Genomic DNA, 21,866 nt, shown 5'->3' with positions numbered 1-21,866 from the left:
TTTAGGAATTAAGGTGATACTGGCTTCATGGAAACAATTTGTGAGGATTCCCTCCCTTTTAATTGTTTTGAATAACTTGAGAATAATTGGAGTTAGTTCTTCTTTAAATGTCTGGTAGAATACAGCAGTGAAACAATCTGGTCCTTTGCTTTTCTTTGTTGATAGTGTCTTTATTACTAATTCAATTTCTGTGTTGGTAATGGGTCTATTTAGGTTTTCCATGTCTTCATGGCTCAATTTAAGTTTTTATGTGTCCAAGAAGCTATCCATTTCTTCTAAGTTTCCCATTTTGTTGGCATACAGCTCTTTGCCAGAATTTCTTTTTTTTTTTCTTCTTTTAACAGGGAGAGTGGACAGTGAAAGAGAGAGACAGAGAGAAAGGTCTTCCTTTTACCAATGGTTCACCCCTCAATGGCTGCCACGGCTGGCGCGCTGTGGCCGGAAAGACATGCCGATTCGAAGCCAGGAGCCAGGTGCTTCTCCTGGTCTCTCATGTGGGTGCAAGGCCCAAGGACTTGGACCATCTTCTACTGCACTCCTGGGCCACAGCAGAGAGCTGGACTGGAAGAGGGGCAACTGGGACAGATCTGGTGCCCCAACAGGGACTAGAACCCAGTATGCCGGTGCCACAGGCAGAGGATTAGCCTATTGAGCCGCAGTGCTGGCCTGCCTGAATTTCTAATGATTTTTTTTTATTTCTGTGGTGCCTGTTATTACATTTCATTTTTCATCTCTAATTTTATTGATTTTGTTCTTCTCTCTCCTTTTTTTGGTTAGTTGGACCAGTGGTGTGTTCATTTGTTTTTGTTTTTGTTTTTGTTTTTTTTTTTTTTTTCAAAAAACCAGCTCTTTGTTTTGCTGATCTTTCGTGTTGCTTTTGGTTTCAATTTTGTTGATTTCTTCTCTAATTTTAATTATATCTTTTCACCTACTTGCTTTGGGTTTGGTTTGCTGTTGTTTTTCTGGATACTTGCGATGCTTTGATACCTCATTTATTTTTTGCCTTTTCAATTTCTTGATGTAGACACCTATTGCTATAAACTTTCATCTTAACTGTTTTTGCTGTGTCTCATAAGTTTTGATGTTGCATTGTCATCTTCACTTGTTTCCATTTTTTATTTCTCTTTTGATTTATTCTGTGACCCACTGTTCATTCAGGAGCATGTTGTTCAGTCTCCATGTGTTTGTATATGTTCTAGAAATTCCTGAGTTGATGATTTTCAGCATCATTCCATTGTGGCCTGAGAAGATGCATGCTATGATTTTGATTTTTTTGAATTTGCTGAGACTTGTTTTATGGGCTAGCATGTGGTCAGTCTTAGAGAAAGTTCCATGCACTGCTGGACGAATGTGTATTCTGCAACTGTAGGATGAAAAGTTTTTTAGGTATCTGTTAGGTCCATTTGGTCTATCACGTCGATTAACTCTGCGGTTTCCTTGCTGATTCTCTGTCTGGTTGATCTGTCCATTGACATCCCACATTGATACTGTCTTTGAGTCTATGCCTCCCTTTAGATCTCTTAATATTTCTTTTAAATAGCCAGGTGCTCTGTAATTTAGTGCATATGCTTTTATACTAGTTACATCCTCCTGCTGAACTGATCTCTTAATCATTACATAGCATTCTTCTTTGTCTCTTAATAGTTTTTGTGTTAAAGTCTATGTTGTCTGATATTATGATGGCCACACTAGCTCTTTTTTAAAGATTTTATATATTTATTTGAAAGTTAGAGAGTTACATAGAGATAAGAGAGGCAGAGAGAGAGAGAGAGAGAGAGAAAGAGGTCTTTCATCTGCTGGTTTACTCCCCAATTGGCCACAACAGCCAGAGCTGTGCCAATCCGAAGCCAGGAGCCAGGAGCTTCCTCCAGGTCTCCCACGTGGGTGCAGGGGCCCGAGGACTTGGGCCATCCTCTACTGATTTCCCAGGCATAGCAGAGAGCTGGATTGGAAGAGGAACAGCCAGGACTAGAACTGGTGCCCTTATGGGATGCCGGCACTTCAGGCCAGGGTGTTAACCCATGGCACCATAGCTCTGGCCCCTACACTAGCTCTTTTTTGGTTTCTATTAGCATGGAATATCTTTTTCCATCCTTTCACTTTCAGTCTCTGTGCATCTTTGTTGGTGAGATGTGTTTCTTGTAGGCAACAAATAGTTTGATTTTGTTTTTTAATCCATTCAGCCAATCTGTGTCTTTTAACTGGAGAGTTGAGGCCATCTACATTCAAGGTGACTATTGATAAGTAACAACTTTGCCTTGCCATTTTTCATAAATATTCCTAGTTTTTACTTTGGATTTCCTTTGTACTTTTCCTGGGATATTTCCTTCCCTTACATTCTTTTATAGTGATGAATATGTCTCTGTGTCTGTGTGCAGCATATCCTTAAGCATCTTTTGTAAAGCTGGATGGTTAGTGACAAATTCATTCAATTTCTGTTTGTCATGGAAGGTCTTTATTTCACCTTCTTTCATAAGTTAGAGCTTTGCAGGTTGTAGTATTTTAGGTTGATAGTTTTTTTTTTTTTCTCTTAAGACTTGGAATACATCTCACCATTCTCTCTTAGCCTGTAGGATTTCTGATGAAATGTCTGCTGTGAGTCTAATTAGACATCTTCTGAAAGTAATCTGCATTTCTCTTTTGCACATTTTAGAATCTTTTCTTTGTGTTTTACTGTGGAGAGTTTGATTATAGTCTGTCATGATGGAGATCTTTTCTGATTATATGTATTTGGAGTTCTGTGTGCTTCCTGTACTTGGATGTCCCCTTTTTTCTTCAAATTAAGAAAATTTTCTGTTATTATTTCACTAAAAAGGCCTTCTAATCTTTTCTCTCTTTCCACGGCTTCAGGAACCCCTAAAGTCCATTTGTTGGGTTGTTTGATATTATCCTTTATATTAACAACAATGTTTTTTATTTTTCTAATTTCTTCTTTTCATGTTTGATCTGACTGTATAATTTCTTGTGCTTGTCTTCTAAGTCAGATATCTTTTCTTCTGCTTCACTGAATCTGTTGTTAAGGATTTCCACTCTATTTTTATTTGTTCTATTGAATTTATTTTGATTTCTCTTTAATATCTCAATTTCGTGGGAGAAATTTTCTTTCAAGTCATTTATTGATTTCACTTGTTTGTGCATTTGCTTCTGATTACTTCTAAGTAATCCTAAGATCAATTTTCTGAATTCCATTGATGGCATTTCTTCAATCTCATCATCTTCACAATCCAGTATTTAGGTGTTATGTTCTTTTGGGGGTTATGTTACCTTCCTTTTTCTTGTTTCTTGAACTGGTGTGTTTGTGATTCAGCATTTGTAGATATACTTATTTGTTTCTTCTTTTTTGCTGTGGAGGCTTTTATATTCAAACTATATCTGTGTGGATTAATGCAATGTCTTCTTTCAGGGAAAACCTAGCAGCATGTGGTAGGTGTGGCCAAGGAGCTCTGTTCAGTGCTCCAGAGAGGAGGGCTTGTCTGAGGTGAAAGTCTCAGGTTTGGCATGGTAAGTCTCCTCTTTTCTTTTTAATCAGAGGGGAGGTTTGTTCTTGTCTTTTGGCATACATTCAGCTTAGCTCCTTTACAGCATCACTGTAGAGCAGTGCCTGGGTGCTAGCTCCATGGATATATTATTAATCTATTCTGGCACAAGGATCACCCAAAGGATCTATGCAGGCCTCAGTATAAGCTCAGATTCCCCAGCAATGTCCCTGCTAGGATCCCTGATTGTGTGCAGCCTCCCACAGTGACTGCCCAAAGTCCCAGCCACACCCTGAGTTTTCCCATACAGCCTCAGTGTTTTCACAGTCCCAGCACCCAAGCCTCACACAGCTATAAGAACCCAGTTCCCTGTCTCTTCTCCCCACCAGACTCAGGAGTCTCACTTGGCTGGTTGCTGGAGGTGGACATGAGTTAGCACAGCTGTTATGTTTGTCCAAAATGGCACCTGCTCTCTATCAGCTTGTTATAGGATACCATTGCAGGATGACTGAGAATAGAGAAAGCATGCCCCCTCTTTATTTTTTCTCCTCTAGTTTGGTGGGCACACTATCCTCCACAGGGCTCCAAGGTGGATTCCTTCTAGGCTCTTCCTGTATCTTTTTTGCCAGTGGCTTGGGCTGCTGCAGCCTGGGCTCACCTCACTCTCCAATGCTGGTGTGTAGGCTCTCAGCAGGTGGAGTCCTTTTTTTATGTCCTCATCCTCCACATAGGCCACTGTGTCCCTCCAATTTGCTTAGAATTTCCTCTGCTATTTTCTCCCTAACCTTTCTTAATCCAACCCCCAATCCTTTCTTTCTTTCTTCTAATCCTAGACTCACATTTTTTTTTTTAAATTTCAGATCCCCCTTTTAAAATTCCTGATATGGGCTCCATGAGTGTGAAAAATTCTGTGTTCTTCAGTGCTATAACCTTAGTGCCAAGTTGGGTGCATTGTTTATTGAATTTAGTAAGCATATGTGTGTTTGCAGATGTGTGCATCTGTGGTATGAGGACGTATGGGTATGTCATTTGTGATTTTGTGAGCTTGCGTGGTTGTGTATATGGAATGAGCGGTCTCTATGATAAGTAGTGAGGAATGTGTATGTGATTGTACATAAGATTTTTTGGAGTGTGTGTGTAGATGTATGGTATGCATGTGGTATGTGTGTGGAGTACATGGGTGTGTATAGTGCATCAGGATGAGCATATGTAAGCAATGAAAGAATCTCTCTCTCTCTCTCTGTCTCTCTCTCTGTAGCACATGCACAGTGGGAAGCATGAGGGTTAGCCAGTATGAAAGAGGAAAAATGTTATGTGGATTTAACAACAGAAGATAAAGATGAGACTACTGAGTTCTAGATACAGCATATGGTAAAAATAAATGTTCATTTTAGAACATAGCTGTTGACTGAATTCCCTGGGCCAACGCATTTGCCCCAGAATTTGACCTCATTTGTCTTAACAGAATTGGGTAGAGCTATGGCTACAAATTCAAAACTATCCACAGGGCTTAGACAAATTCAGATACAGTGAGCCAGTGCAGATATGAAGATGGAACAGATATGAAGATGAAGATGGTTGGTTGAGCCATTACATTTTAATTGGTTTTGAATTTCCTCCTTCAAGTTGCCCGTTTTACATAATTCACTGGTTTAGAAGATGCACAATGATTAAACTCTAGTAAACTCTAGTAGAGTTTGACCTTTGAGGATTATTACTGGATTTCTACTGTTGTTTGCTGTTCAGACAGATATTTCCCAGATACACAGTATTTTCTGCTTGGTTTGCAGGAAATATTACAGATTGTAGTCTATTGAGAATACTCAGGACATTTTTTCTAAATAAAAATGTGCTATATTATGACTTTATAATAAATTGTTCATACAAGTAAAATAGAAGAGATTAATCTTCCTTCTGTCTACCTAGTCTTCCATTGTTTTATTGTCTTCTTTTTACTCTAAATAATGGCTGCCTTAAAATACTCTAGTTCTGATGTAGATTGGAACAACAAGGCTTAAAATCAAGCCTACAGATGTACATTAATCTTACCGCCCTATTAAGATAATTGCTCTGTGGAGTCATAAAATAGAGTGATTACTTAGCTGGTTTAAAAAGCTTTTTCTTTAAATGATAAGTTTTGCTAATGTGAGCTCACATATCCAATAGCAATAATCATATGGCTATTTGATTAGTGATGTGATATAGCACAGATGGACTCTAAACTATTTAAGCTAATGCTCACATGCAGTTATGAGACTGGGAATTCATTCAGTTAGGGCTATAAAACCTGCCTAATGATGTGTACAATACCTTGAATGATTCCTGATGATCTTTACTTATGAAATGACATTGACTTGTTACTAAGACAACTCAAGCTGAATCACTCTCATGGAATCATGTGATCAATCTAAATAGAACAAGATTTCACACTATGTTTGTAGTTCTTGCACATCTCTTACCTTGTACGACTAAACAAGGTATAAGAAAAGGAGCACATGTATAACGGCTGACTATTACACGCTACCGATCTCAGTTACATTGCTTTATGATGCCGGCGCATGTACTTAAAAAAGCAAAAGACCTTTCTAAAATTTCAGCTTTAACCATTGTGGTGCTTCTGCTCATTTTACATGTTTAATGTGTTTCCACTATGGCCAAAAAGTTGATCACAAATAAGAAGCAAAGTATGAAGAATATGTTAGGGATATTAATATGGTTACAAAGAATTTCTTTTCTGAGAATTAGCTGCTTTCAGACCACTACAAATTGCTTTGGCCACAACAGACTTCCTGTTCTCTTTTACAAACCCTCTGGTTGACAATTAGTATAGCTCAATAGCATGAGACTGTGCTGGAACTCTGCCGAGCTCCTCTTTTGGTGGTAAGAGTTTTGTAAGGAGACTGTTGTTCAGAGAGTAGGCATTTAGAAATAAAAATTGTCATAGAAATGATGCATGTAGGCTTCTGTTTGCAGTTTCAGGCTTGTGATAGTCAGACACGTTCTAGTGCATCCTTGTCACTTTCTGGTTTCTTCTATCCTGTAGAGAGTAGTCTTTGCGGTTTTGTTGCAGTCACCATTCTACTGGCTAAAATGACTACAGGAGACTTTATTCCAAGCACATAGAGGTGATTGCTCAATTGGCCAAAGGCCACTGTCAAAGTCTGAAACAAGGCAGCTTTTCCTACCCTGGGGCTGAGAAAAGCTTCCTCTGACAGTACTGTAGGCCCCAGCTGCTTAAAAAAGGACAAAAATGATAGTGTTTAGAGTCATCCATCCGTCCAAGCTGGAGAAGGCAATAGCCTCATGATAGGAACTACTAACTAACGCTTCATGATCAGTTCTGGCATAAATACATCTTTAAAAGTGATCTTCCCCTAAATGTGCCAGAATGAGATGCAGACACTGCTTTTTAGTGAATACACTTATATTGTGTTAGTTGCTGCAAAAACATTTTTACCACATTCAGAAGTGTATTACTGGTGTGATTTTACCCTATTTATTTTTTAAATATGTGAGACTATCATCTGAGTACCTGCATTGTGCTTTGAAGGGAAACCCCTTTTTGTATTGCTAAAGTTAAACAGTGTGAGAAAAACCTGTGAGTGTAGAGTTGTCATCATCTAGTCAAGTCAAGCTTAGGGGCTCAGTGTCGCAGAGAAGTAAGAAAGAAGGAGAAGGATTTTCACTCTTGGATACTGAGAAAGTAATTTCACTTATTTTTTGGTGACTTATTTCCAGGCTCCAAAATATGCATATGGAAAAATGTTACGTATTGATAGAAACAAAGAGCTCCACATGTTTTAAAGAAGTTTTTCACCAGGATGTCCCCCTGGCAAGGAGTCAGAGGCTGCGGTCTGAGCTCACTATCCAGGAAATCCAGGGAAGCGCCCTGCCTTGTCTGGCATGTGATGCTTCCTTGGGAATGGCGACAGGTACACAATGAGCCAGCCCGCCATAGCCACTGTCCTCGCTCCTCTGCATGTGGCTGCCCACATGCCTTCTTCCATTCTGGGCTTGTTCCTGAAAAGGGTTTTGGCTATGCTCCTCTAGTTCTCAGAAAACCCCTCACTGTCTTCATGCTTTCCAAATTCCAGGTTTTGTATAAATGCCAGTTTCTTTGGAAAATTCTAATTTATTCAGCACATGTTCCTCTTCCCTGACCTCCATCATTTAGTGTCTGTATAATAGCTTAACTATGGAGTATTTTAGACTCCAAAACTATATGGCCAATGAATTCAGCCAGTCATTTTACATGTGTGTTTTACTGTAAGCAAGCCACATTAAATCCTGGAAAATAAAATATAACAAAGAAATAAGTTACGCCATGTTCCCTTGAGATATTTTGTTTACTGTCTTAAAGAATGAAGTACTGGAATGTGGACATCTATTTCTTTGGTTCTTTTGTAGTCTACCTCTGACAACCTGACTGTAATATCTACACACTTTTTTGGGGGTAGTAACAAAATTATACAGATACTATCCACACACCATTTTTAAACATATTGAAATACTTACTGACATATCATTTTTAAACATTTTATTCCAGAATAGTATTAAATTTACAAAATAAAAAATTGTGAGGTAGTAATGCAGAGAGTTTCTGTATATTCCTCTTAATTAATCCAACACACCTAGAATTCTCCTATTTTTTCTCCATCTAAGCTCCTTTACTTCCTCTTACTCCTCCTATCCATTAGTAATCAATACTCAGTGGTCATATTGAGTTTTTATTTTATTTTATTTTTTTTACTTTAACTCCCACTAATATAGGATGACATTTGGTATTTGTCTTTTGTGTCTGCCTTATTTCACTCAACATGGTGTCCTGGAGTTCCACACTGTCATTTTGCTGCAAATGATAGGATTTCATTCTTTTTTTTCTAGCAGGATAGTATTTCATTATGTATATATGTCACATTTTCTGATGCATTTATCTGAGGATGGACACCTTGGGCTGATTCCACATTTTGGGTATTGTGAACACTGAGGCTATAAATATGGTGAAGCAGGTACCATGTGTTAATGTGTTCTGGGTGCATTGGGTCATAGTAGTGGGATTGTTGGATCATATGGCAGTTCCACTTCTAGTTTTTAAAGAAATTCCCATACTGGTTTTCACAGTGGCTACACTAGTTTACAGTCCCACCAACAGTACCCAACAGTTCCCTTTTCTCCACATCCCTCTCAACACTTGCCATTCTCTGTTTTTGATAACAGCCATTCTGATAGGCATGAGGTGATATCCCACTAGAAACTCACCCCTTTACAGTGAAAAATCACAGATTTTGAGAATATGTATAGAGTTGTGTACCATCACTACTACTTAACTTTATAATATTTTATCACCTCGCATGGCAAATCCACTAGCAGTCACCACCCATATTCCCCTCATACCAGTCCCTCACAAACCCTCATTTCCTTTCTCCGTGGATTTGCCTTTTCTAGGCATTTCATAGACTAGGAAAGAAAAACATATGTAGTCTTTGTGACTGGATTTGTGCACTTAACACAATGTATTTAAGGATCAATATTTCATTCCCTTTTATGATTGAATAATAATATAGCCTTGCATAGATATGACATATTTTGTTTTCTCATTCATCAGTTGATGGACCTTTGGGTTGTTTCCATTTGGGGACTATTATAAAAATGTATCTATGAACACACATGAATGAGTCTGTGTGTGGACACGCATTCCTAGGGCAATCCAACCCTAAGCAGAGTTTCCACATACTCATAACGAAATGAAGAACATGATAACTAGGAGCAACTAGTCAGAACCGCTTCACTGTGGTGCTAGTGTTCTAATGGCCTCACTTGGGATTCAGGAAGTCAATATTTCCCTCAGGTTGTGAACCTTGTTTTTCCAAGGTACAGCTGGCCCAAAGAATATCATTTAGACAGAAACTAATAGCAAAAATCAAGGCAATTGCAAAAATCAATCCTCACGGATTCTCTACATTCTTGAACAAGGGCTGCCCAAATCTTAGCTTCGTTAGCTTGTAAATGAGAGGAATATTATAACTTAGAAAGAATCTAATTCAACAAGGACTCTTACTTAGCTTTCAAATTGCAATTATGGTGTTCCTGCATGAACACAATGAATCATTTAAAACCTGCTTCTCAAGCTCAGAAACCATAAGTAAAAAAGAAGTTGAGATTCCTATAAAATATTAAGCTGTGTTGCAGGAATGAAAAAAAAAAAAAACCTCATGACCTTTCTGCTTTGCAACTTAAACATAGCAAGGTCTTACTGCTTCCTCTCTTTGAATGACCTATGTGGTTGAATCTGGAAGTCCCCACATACCGGTTGCTTTTTATGGCTAAAAACCTACTATGAAAAGAGCAAGTCACTGTTGAATTATGAAATCCACCACCTACACAAGCTTGATAGTAAACCAATGCAAAGTGTAGGGTGCCTTGGGAGCACTGGAGCACTGATCCTGAACGTGAAGATGGGATTGGAGAAGATAATGCCACTCTCTTGACAGACTATTTCAGGCATGTGGCATGGATCTCCCACTTGGCAAATGGTCCTGTTCCATGTTGAAAACCTAACTATTTTAGTGTGAGCACTGCTTCTTGCTTGTTCACACTGGTGTCCTTGATATGAGGATGTTTCAAAAAGTTCATGGAAAATGGAATTAAAAGATCAGTTTATTTTGGTGAAAAAAATGTTGAAAGCAATACATGATGGGAGTTTTCAAAAAATTAGTAGAAATGTAGCTTATGAAAAAAAAAAGATGCATTGATTTCAAAGGTTTTTTTTGCACCAAGATAAACTTGTCTTTTTATTCCATTTCCCACAAGCTCTTTGAAGTACACTTGTATGTGTATGGTTTAGCTCACCACAGGGAGTCTATGTTGGCTAAATTGAAATAGAGGAGTTGTACTGCTGTGGGCGTTGTTGAAATACAGGTGACAGATGGCTTCCTACATAGTGTGCAGTATTCCAAGCTTTCAGACCCCTGAACTTTCTAACTTTAGGTTTTGTACCTCCCGGAAATGATTCTACCTCAGGCTTTCTGCATCATTTGCTCAGCAAGAAACTCATTTCTGGCTTTCTCACCTTTTGTTCTGCTATTTCGCATCAGCCTCTACTTACCCTGAATCACTCAACAAAATGATTCAATATATTTGAAACTGTTCTTCAGCTCTTGCTGTCTTTTCATGTTCTTTCTACCTATTTTACTGATCACACAGTGACTAAGTTCTTCATTTTTTTGGTCTTAAGTTTCCATTACTAACAGCTTCAAAAAGAAAGATGAGCAGAAAGAGACTAGCCAATTCAGTGAATGAACATGTACATGATTTTGGAATCAATGAGTTAATAAATCTCTCTATACTATTTATTCCTTCTGAATCATTATGATATAAGAAATGCAGAAGTTCAGACTGTCTGGTTTCAGAACCCACATATCAGAAGTAGCTTCTACCTGGTATGCCAAAACAAAGGAAAAAAACTTCTACTTCAGTCCCTTAACCTAGAAGACACTACATTCATGCACCTCACAAAAGCACTTTGGTCAACAAGAGATCTGTATACACAAGACTATAATGGAGCTAAAACATACCTATCACCTAGTGACTTTATAGCCATTCATCACTCACTTGTTCTGATGAATGCTGTTACACACAAACTTACTGCACTACCAGTTATACAAAAGTATAAAATGATTATGTCCAGTACTTAATGATGGATAATGATAATACATGATTAATACTGGTTTGTATATTTATTATATTATACTTTTTTAACTTTTATTTAATGAATATAATTTCCAATTTACAGCTTATAGATTACAATGGCTCCCCCCCATAACTTCTCTCCCACCCCCTGCTCTCTCTCCCCTTCCATTCATATCAAGATTCATTTTCAATTCTCTTTATATACAGAAGATCAGTTCAGTATATATAAAGATTTCAACAGTTTGCACCCACACAGGAACACAAAGTGAAAAATACTGTTTGAGTACGAGTTATAGCATTAAATCACATGTTATACTTTTTGTCATTATTTTAGAGTATATACTTCTACTTATAATTCTTTTTACTATTAAAATCATATACCTTGTTATGTTGGAAGTAGCCTTATCCAGCTCATGTGGACAAGAGATCACATCAAGTGATTGATATAAATGTAATATCTAGGATGTGTAAGTCTACCCTATGATATTTGTACTCTGACAAAATGCTCTTTAATTTCTCAGAACATAACTGTTGATAAGTGGTGTATGACTGTATTTTAGTTCAATATTGAGTGTCTGTGAACTGAACAGTGTTGGGCACCTAAGATATGAACTGATTTCTCTCTCACTTAGTAACAAAAAGAAAGTGCAAACCTAAGTGGGTAAGGACATAAATTGTTAGCAGGAGGAAACTAACCTTGGCTGACATCAGCTATGTGCCAGGCACTGTACTAAATGGATAAGCCTCTGGAAAAGGAGTTGAGTTCTTGGTGCTGCTTTTGAAAGTGATGTGTTGGGGTTGGCTCTGTGGCACAGTAGGCTACGTCTCTGCCTGCACTGCCAGCATCCCATATGGTCGCTGATTTGAGTCCTGGCTGTTCCACTTCTGATCCAGCTCTCTGCCATGGACTGGGAAAGCAGTAGAAGATGGCCTAAGTCTTTGGGTCCCTGCACCCATGTGGGAGACCCTGGAAGAAGCTCCTGGCTCCTGGCTTCAGATTGGCTCAGCTCCAGTCATTGCGGCCATTTGGGGAGTGAATCAGTGGATGGAAGACCTTTCGCTCTGTCCCTCTGTCTGTAACTCTACCTCTCAAATAAATACATAAAAAAGAAGAAAGTGGTGTGTTGCATTGTGTCAAAGAGGAAAGTATCACGTTAGTGATTATTTTCCTCCTCAGCAAGAAAGACAACTACTCTATTGCCTTATTCTCAAGAATTTTATTTCAGAATGGCCTTTGAGATCCTCATAGTCCCCAGAGGAACAAAGTTTTTGTTCTAAGACAACAATTTACACATTTCTGAGAAATAATTCATGAGATAAATACTTCTACTTTTTCTTGTGTTGCGCTAAGTGCTGCTCTAGTTGTGGGGAATCTTGCAATGATCAGGACATCACATGCCTGTCCTGCTGAAGGTTACAATCTAATGATGGGAACCAAGGGGCAGAGGAGTGAAAAAGAAAACCAGGACTGTTCCAGGTAGTGACAGGTCCTATAAAGAGAAGCAAGCAGGCAGCTGTGATGGACCAACTCAGATAGGAGTGGGGCAATGAAGGTTGGAAGTCGAGGATGCTTCTTTGAAGAGGTGACTGAGTTCTGATCCCAACATGGGGACCAGCTGTGCACAGGGTGTAAAGGCCCCCAGAGGGAATGAGTTCAGCAAGCGTAGGGAAGAGAAAGAATCCTGGGTTCTATGTGCTGCGAGCAAGTGAAACAGGGTTAGGAGATGAGGCTCAGGGACCCACTAGGAACCAGATGCCAGGAACAAGGCTGAGGAGCTGGAGCTCACTCTCAAAGCAAAGGGAAACTTCTGCAAAGTCTCAACCAGAAGCATGGCGTTACCAGATTTGTGTTTCTAAAGCATTCCTTTGAGTACTTAGAGCGAATGAATCGAAGCAGGCCAATGGAAAAAGCAGGCAGGCTGATGGAAGGACACTTCTGAGGGGCCAAGCAAGAGTGATGGGAGTTAGGACCAGCAGTGAGCAGAGAGTTGCTAACATGTATATTTGACATGAAAAAATACTTCCATGGTAAAAAAAAAATTCTTCATTTAGTGTACAAGTTTCAGATACAGTTCTCATTTCTCGATATTTAATATTTCTTAATACTTTCTTCATAAGCATTTGTGATCAACTTTACTTTTCTTCCATATTAGGGCACAGACTCATGCACCACATGGTTTTTGCTTTTCTTGTCAGTCTCACTTGTCTAGGAAGTGCTGTTCTATATTCAGCACCTTGTGGGTGCTGAATAAATATTGATTAAACAAACCAAATAATGAATCATGTCTACTTCAATGTGGGTGCTTAGTAACATAGAAGAGAACTGGATTCTCCCATCTGTAGGATATAAATTTGGGTAATGACATTTGGCAGGAGGATGGGGAGTGGGAAGTTGGTTCTTTTCCTTTCATAGGACATTGGGTTTGGGATGGCCATTCTATTATGGGTGGCCATTCCCACTGGCTGAGAGAAGACTGACCACACATATGCCAGAGCACCCTTCACTCCTTGCTCAAGGAGGAACCAGGGAGATGATACACTGGCCAGTGCATGGAAGCTTGTTACAGGTGATAACCCCCCTAAAATGTGACAGTCTGTGGGCAGAGCATATAAATGCCACAGAGAATTTAAACAAGTATCTAAACTCCACAAGACGAATGAGGGAAAAGGCCAAAATGAAAATAATTCTACTGAATAGCAAGTATCAGTAAGCTTTCTCTGTATTATACGTCGCCTGCAACTATACTTTCCCGTTAAGAAGCAACCATGAACAAGGTAAAAGGCGAGTAAACAGCAACATTGTTCAAATACAACTTAATATATGGATAACAAAATTTGAATTTAGGAAATGATCACGTGTTATAAAACATTATTGCTTTCTTCAACTACTTAAAAGCATAAGAACCATGCTCAGTTATGGAATATACAATATAGGCAGCAGGGAACTCATGGGCCATGACTTCCCAAGCCAAGCTCTGCAGAGCAGGAGAGAGGCAGAATGATCTATCTGAATATGAATCCAAACCTGAAACCTTTATATAGAAATAATACCTAATACCATCCATTTAGTTTGTAAGTTGCTTAATACAAATTACAATTAAGCTGCTTGTAGGACACAGCATTTTCTGATAATAAGGATTAGGTGGCATCAACTATTTTTTCAGCTTCCACTAATCAGGAACTACTCGCACAGCTGCTTCCTGGTTTCCTCTGAGCCTTATTAGATGTTCACACAGAGGCCCGGTAAGCTTTTAATAATACACACCACGTCATTTGTTCTTCAGATACCCCAGTGGCTTTCCTTTTGACACGCCTTTACAGTAAGATGCACATGCCTTATCTTGTCCTGGTCCAACCTCGTCTCTGATCACTGTCTCCATTTAGCTGTGTCAGTCTATGACCTCAAAGGCTGAAACATCTCTTCCCCAGTTTTTGGCATGGCTGGTCTTTCTAGAGAATTCAGAACTCAAATGCAACCATCAGAGGGGCCGTCCTTGGCCCTCTAGTCCAACATAGTTGTTCTCCTTGTCAGTTTCTATCGCATTGTCTCAGTTACTTTTCATCATGTAATTGGTTTTTATATGAATTGTCTTATTAATCATTATTTTTCCCCTTGGATTTCCCTTGGAAATGGTATGTTTCCTTAGAACAAGTTAATTTTCATCTAATCACTATTGTGTCTCTTAAATAATATTTAGCATTCAGTATTATACATTAATATTTGTGGAATGACTAAAAGAAAATAACACATAGGAGTGTGTTATAGAATGAGATGTTTAGGCTTAGCATAGTATTTTACCGCAGTTGGGAATGAGGTGACTGTCTGATAAGGCTGGGGTGGGGTAGACTGAGGATCAGGACTACATCCCTGAGAAACAAGCAAAGGTCAGACTTTGGAGAAGGCCTCTGGCCAGGCTAAAGTACGTGCCTTTCACCTTGAAGGTGATGGGGAACCACAGAGGGGTTTGAAGCAGGTTCACAATAAAGTAGTTCAGGGTCCTTACTGAAATATACACATTAGAAAAATACAGAAGTATATTGTTATATGATCTCAAAAGTCAAAGAGTAATTAGTGACAGCCTTAACTAAAATTAGCAAAGAAAGATACAAAAATATGAATTCAAATTCAGTGCAATTGTTATGTCCATCTATACTCCTCCATTCTCTTTTTGAGCTATGGGGCCTTGGAGTAGCATCTGACATATTTCTGAACAGCAGGGGCACAGAAAAGATTTCTCCAAGTTTCACAGTTTTTGGTGTCATCTGCCAGAAAATCTTTTTGTCAGGTTTACCTTTAGGGAAAAATGAAAATAAGGATGTGGGATTTGAAAAAAAAAAAAAAAAAGCAGTGGTTCAACGTTATGCTTACAGTTCAAGCCCCAGTGGCTTGGTCCAATCACGGAAATGAGATTTCTGCATGAGATAAGCCTCTCTTAAAATCTGCCAGTACTGAAGGAGAAGCCACTACAAAGCTTAAGAAACAACTTGGAAGAGTTTATTTTCCTATATCAAATCTGTCTGTCTCTTGTCTTCCATTATTCCTCATATTTGGAACAGAAACTTATTTATTTCCATATACTTCCTTTTTCATGAATCCATGGAGAAAAGTAGAAAAAATTAACCCCCTAGAAGCCAGATCTTGCCCAAAGGAAAAAGAACCAATGTTTGAGGCTGTTTGAGGAAAAGTATGGCAATGAAGATGATGCTCCTGACAGAGGTGCTCATAACAGTGGCTGTTTCACCGGGTCACTTCTAAGAAATTTTTTCACCTGCTCAACATGTTGAAGTTTGTGATCTCTGAAACTACTTTCCTTTAGGAATAACCAGGAAAGGTTACTAATGACCTATTGAGTTCTCTACTTGCCTAGTTAGATATTTACTAACAACTGGAAAATATTTGAGATGACCACAAATAACAGTATTGTATGTTTGGGACTGATAGGTGCTCAGAATTCATAACTTCATAGTATTTGTTTCCAAAATAAACTGCTTTTTTCTTCTATCCTCTCTATTATCTTCAACAGCATTCCACGCGACAGTGTGCATTGTCTTAAAAGGGACATAGCTCAGATGAAATGTCCCTCCATACAGATGTTCTTGCTTACTTTTCTCTGCGCCTAAGCCTCAGCATCTCCTGATTAAAGGTCAACAAAGATTAGGAGTGGTTTTCAAGAATTGCAGCTTTTGTGCATTTCCCATTGGTTGGTTTCAGTTGCTTAGAAGCTTTCAGTTGGGGGGGGCGGCAGCGTGGCTCACTTGGCTAATCCTCCACCTGCAGCATCGGCATCCCATATGGGTGCTGGGTTCTAGTCCCGGTTGCTCCTCTTCCAGTCCAGCTCTCTGCTGTGGCCTGGGGGGGCAGTGGAGAATGGCCCAAGTGCTTGGGCCCCTGCACCCGCATGGGAGACCAGGAAGAAGCACCTGGCTCCTGGCTTTGGATCGGCACAGCGCCGGCCTTAGCGGCCATGTGGGGAGTGAACCAACGGAAGGAAGACCTTTCTCTCTGTCTCTCTCTCTCACTGTCTATAACTCTACCTGTGAAAGAAAGGAAGAAAGGAAAGAAGCTTTCAGTTCGAAATGACCTCAGGGACTAAGAGAGGCAGTGCTCCGTGAGTCCAGATAACTTGATAGTTAGAAACCTGGATATTTTCAAGGAAATAAGTGCCAGCTGAAACCAGGCAGCACCTGTGTTGCCCCCATTGCCAGTGGCTGCCATCTCACTGCACTGCCGATTTTCTAATGAGAGCTCTTTCTAGAGGAGCAGGTGGACTCCTGCTGCAGCAGAGTCTTGCCTTTGGGCAAGATCTGGCTTATAGGGGGTTAATTTTTTCTACTTTTCTCCATGGATTCAAGAAAAAGGAAGTATATGGAAATAAATAAGTTTCTGTTCCAAATATGAGGAATAATGGAAGACAAGAGACAGACAGATTTGATATAGGAAAATAAACTCTTCCAAGTTGTTTCTTAAGCTTTGTAGTGGCTTCTCCTTCAGTACTGGCAGATTTTAAGAGAGGCTTATCTCATGCAGAAATCTCATTTCCGTGATTGGACCAAGCCACTGGGGCTTGAACTGTAAGCATGTAAGCGTGGCCACTGGAAGAGAACTGTGCTCTCTGAATCCATGGGGAAAGAAAGCAACCCAATTGTGGAGCCCTCTTGAATGTATACGCCTTAGGAAGACTCACTGAAAAGTCATCGCTGGGGAAGAATAGAAGATCTTGAAGAGGATCACTCCGGTAGGTCTTCTCAAGTTCTTCAACGACAGTTTCATAATCCAAAGGCTCCAGAAGCCTAGGTTTTTCCTGCTGTAGAAAAAGAAAACATGAGGTTACAACTTGGACAGACAGGCCATCTCGTCTCTGTTTTTGGCTGGGTTTCATTTTTCAGTTATCAACAAGGCTTTGACACTGCACAGTCCAAGCAACTGATTCATAGAAATTCCATTCACTTAAGTATTTTCTCAAGTTTTGAAATAACAGAAGCTCCTGAAATACCTGGTGTCTCCCTCAGTAATTCAAGCTAACAGCAGAGTCCCCGACAGTCACAGTATCCAGCCCTATCATATCCACAGAATGGATGTTTATGTAAATTTTATCTCCGCTGATGTGAAGAAGGCCTTCTGCTTACTTGCTATAGTATTACAATGACCATCATCATTTTTGTGGAATCAGGTGCTTTCTTGTAAGTTCTGTATGAGCCAATCTTAAAATATTGGTACTAGTCCGGCAATCTAAGTATTACAGGCTGTTTTAGTTGTCACTACAGCATGGATCCTGTGTCAGGATTAATTGTTGGCTCTGAGCCACTCTGTCTCTACAGAGAGAAGCTAGGTCATTCTCTAATAGAACTGAACAGCACAGCTATCAAGGACACGGTGCGGTGAAAATGGGCAAGTTTGAAAAATAGACAAATAGTCACACTGCATGAAAATCCTGAAGCTAATAGGAAATGCACTCCCCTTAGAGAAGCCTCCCACAGCGCCAAAAATATAAATGCTAGAGGGAGGGGATGGGATTGTTTCAATAGAGGATTGATGTATTCACTCAAAACTGTACAGAGTCACAAGGTCAGGAAACTGGAACACACGCCACCCCCAACAAAAACAGAAACCCTGAAGCACTAAAAAACACAGCACCATAGATACAACTTGAGTCTCCTCACCCTTTAGATCAAGTATTTAGGCAATTCAATTGCTCCTAGAAGCATAAGTTACCAACATGAAATCTGGATGCTAAACTGATCTTACGGAAGGAAAAAATACTTGTTTTCTGGACCATGTCAATGACATTGACAGTTTCTTCCCCCAACCTCTTCAGACCACCCCTGCTTACTTCCCCTTCCGATCTTGCAAAGTACTTAGGCTTGGATTTGAATTTGAAGTTCTTCTTGGAAAGATTTCTGCTAGTAAAGTCAGAGGAACATTCTCCAACATTTTAATAATTGCTAGTGAGCTCCTGAAAGTATTAATCTGTATTTATTTGTATGGTTTTCCAAATAAAAACAAAATAAAATGAAATGTGAACAAATTAGGCCAACAGAAAGAATCCCTATGCATTTTCTGCATTAAAGAGTCACAAATGTTTAAGTGAGCTGAGGGCAAGGCAAGTAAAAATCCTCTCTGAAAAAGCCCTTCTGGTAAGGTGGGTAGATTTAGCAATTAAAATACATATCTCGGCCAGCGCCACGGCTCAATAGGCTAATCCTCTGCCTTGCGGCGCCGGCACACCGGGTTCTAGTCCCGGTCGGGGCGCTGGATTCTGTCCAGGTTGCCCTTCTTCCAGGCCAGCTCTCTGCTGTGGCCAGGGAGTACAGTGGAGGATGGCCAAGTGCTTGGGCCCTGCACCACATGGGAGACCAGGATAAGTACCTGGCTCCTGCCTTCGGATCAGCGCAGTGCGCCGGCTGCAGCGCGCCGGCTGCAGTGGCCATTGGAGGGTGAACCAACGGCAAAGGAAGACTTTCTCTCTGTCTCTCTCTCTCACTGTCCACTCTGCCTGTCAAAAATTAAAAATAAAAAAATATATATCTCACCAATACTTGGAGAAATGAAGAAGTTTAGTTGTTCATCATAATCTCTTAAGTGAAAGAGCTATGAAATATGAGTAGTTTGAGGCAGAAGATGTAGATATTATGGTGAGACTCAGTAACTTGTAAAACTTCTGCCTAGTATCCCTGACTTCTGATATTCTTATTATACTCATATTTAGACTTAATTTCCAATTTCTTATTCTCCAGGCAAGGATTAATTCCAAAGACCACAAATTGATAGCTTAAAATGCAAATGCAGGCTCATAATGTTTGGTTTGATTCCAGCATTTATTTTATTTTAGTTTGAGTTGGCTTTCAAGGTCCTTGAGTAGCGATGTTTCACTCCATCTCAGCACAGACACTGATGGTCTCTGTTACCCTTGTCCTGTGACATCACACTTTCACTGGATGCACTGCCCTTCTAGGCCTTCAACTTCGCAATAATATGCTCATTCTGGATAATTGCTCTTCTTTATCATCTACTAGAGTGTGTGTATGAAATGTCCCAAATTAAACAAAAGGCCTTAAAATCTCTGCCTTAATTTTTATTGTTTGGTTATGTGCCCTTCCTTCCCACAAGTTTTCTTAGCCTGAGAGTGTGATGCCTTGCATCAGTCTTAGTGAAAGTCCACAGTGTAACTCCTCACATTCTTCTTTCTTCTCCTCTCACCATCTTGAGTAGGACCGAGTGAGAGTGTGACTACTGTAGGTGTTGCAAATCATAATTTTAAAGAGAAATCGAATACGCATGCTTTGGGTGGCCTCCTACAATCTGGTTCTCACTATCTTTCAAATTTTATCTCCTCTAAGACACAAAATTAAGCATCACTAAGAAGTTGTAGATGTGAAGACCTTTCAGAGAAGATCTTTTACTGATATACAAACTCCTAAAATTAATCTGACATAAACTAGTACAATGGGCAAATCAGATCCTCCAGGTTATAGGTTATTAATAAAACATGGAAAGACTAAATCCTAAATTTTCCTTGACAGATTTTACAAAAGGTATAGTCTGTAAGCATCTGTAGGAAGGCATATTTTATGTGTTTGTTTCAGGCTTTGGCATATTTGTCAACTAATAAATGATTTACCATTTAAAATAGGAGCTGCAATAGCCAGCAAATTTGCTTCACATAATTTATTAAGTTTGAACCTCTAGGAAGATAATGAACTTCTATATTTCCATGGATTTTGTTAATCATTGCACAATATTCAAGATATTATAATTTTATGGATAAGAAGTTTAAAATGAAAACAGCAATGATATACAATGATACTTCAAAAACATCGTGGAGAAATGTAATTTTTTTTTTTGACAGGTAGAGTGGACAGTGAGAGAGAGAGACAGAGAGAAAGGTCTTCCTTTGCCATTGGTTCACCCTCCAATGGCCGCCGTGGCTGGCGCGCTGCGGCTGGCGCACCGCGCTGATGCGATGGCAGGAGCCAGGTGCTTCTCCTGGTCTCCCATGGGGTGCAGGGCCCAAGCACTTGGGCCATCCTCCACTGCACTCCCGGGCCACAGCAGAGAGCTGGCCTGGAAGAGGGGCAACCGGGACAGAATCCAGCGCCCCGACCGGGACTAGAACCCGGTGTGCCGGCCCCACAAGGCGGAGGATTAGCCTAGTGAGCGCGGCACTGGCTGGAGAAATGTAATTTAAAAATATTTATTTTGGTGTCAAAAGTTTTTGAAAACATGTCTAGTTTTTTTCATAATACATAGTTTCCATGAACTTTCTGAAGTACTATCATGTTCCATAGCCTTGCATGTGGGAAAACTTGCCACAAAAGCTTTATGCAACTTTGGTGGTGAGAATCCATCCAGGCTGCACAACTAGCCATTCTCTCTTCAGCAAGGGAGCTATCTGCCCAGTGTTTAAGTCAAAGAGAAGATGTTTACAAGGATGGTGGGATCCATGAATTTCTCACCACTGCTCCTTGTAGAGATCTTGAGCGAAACAAGGAACTGAGTAGCATTGAATTACAGCTCTAACAAGGGTTGAGTTGTCCCTTCTGAATTTAGTGTGCCTGCTTCTTTTGGAAGTGTACCAACTGGGATAAGGTATGTGCCAAAATTACCCTGAATTGGACTGGATTTTTTTTACTGCTTTTACTCTTACTCTCTTTCTCCCCAATGAGTAATGAATTTCATTATCTATTCTAAAGTCCCTAAGCATGGGAAAAGACACCCACCAGTACCTGTTATTATGCAGTGCAGTTGATGTTGCACCACAGTGGTAACAGGCTCTATTCTTCTTACACAGTACTAAGAGATTTGTTTGATCTAGTTCCCCAGAGCCACAGCTCTCCTCCAAATCAAAGTCACAGCAGAAGAATGGGCTCATGTCATAAAAACAAATGCTTTCTTCTCTTCTACGTATTCCACAGCTTCTTATGGAGCACCAACACGCCATCTAAGCCCTGGAGTGGTGCAACTGCCATGCTTGGCAAGAGCCCTGGCAGTCAAGAGCCATGCCATTGGTTTGAAACAAGCAGATTGTTCATGCTTTAACTGAAGCTCCTGATTTCAAGAGCACAGCAATTCACTGCAAAGATCTGAATTATTTTCACCACTAGAATGCAAAATCAAATACACAAAGGAATGGCACTGAAGAAAACCTTGGGAAGTGTGTGACACTGAATAATTATGATTGAATTACTGATCTAGATCTCTTT

At 39.8% G+C, this 21,866-nt stretch overlaps 1 protein-coding gene across 9 annotated transcripts in view; it reads right to left on the bottom strand.

Moving 5' to 3' along the window:
- The window catches only part of DOCK10 (dedicator of cytokinesis 10), a 297,295-nt gene that overhangs the window by 153,043 nt on the left and 122,386 nt on the right, over positions 1–21,866 (bottom strand). For 8 of the 9 annotated variants that reach the window (XM_051849117.2, XM_008259243.4, XM_051849114.2 and 5 more), the window contains exon 2: positions 17,351–17,470. In XM_051849117.2, the coding sequence (XP_051705077.2) occupies positions 17,351–17,470 (120 nt within the window). The remainder of the gene's footprint in view (positions 1–17,350; positions 17,471–21,866) is intronic. The other variant, XM_051849118.2, reaches the window with a different exon arrangement.

This window comes from Oryctolagus cuniculus, chromosome 3 (genome assembly GCF_964237555.1).
Source record: "Oryctolagus cuniculus chromosome 3, mOryCun1.1, whole genome shotgun sequence".
In the NCBI taxonomy this organism is placed as follows: Eukaryota; Metazoa; Chordata; class Mammalia; order Lagomorpha; family Leporidae; genus Oryctolagus; species Oryctolagus cuniculus.
Note: the sequence above shows the minus strand (reverse complement) of the source record. Positions and strands in the feature narration are given on the sequence as shown.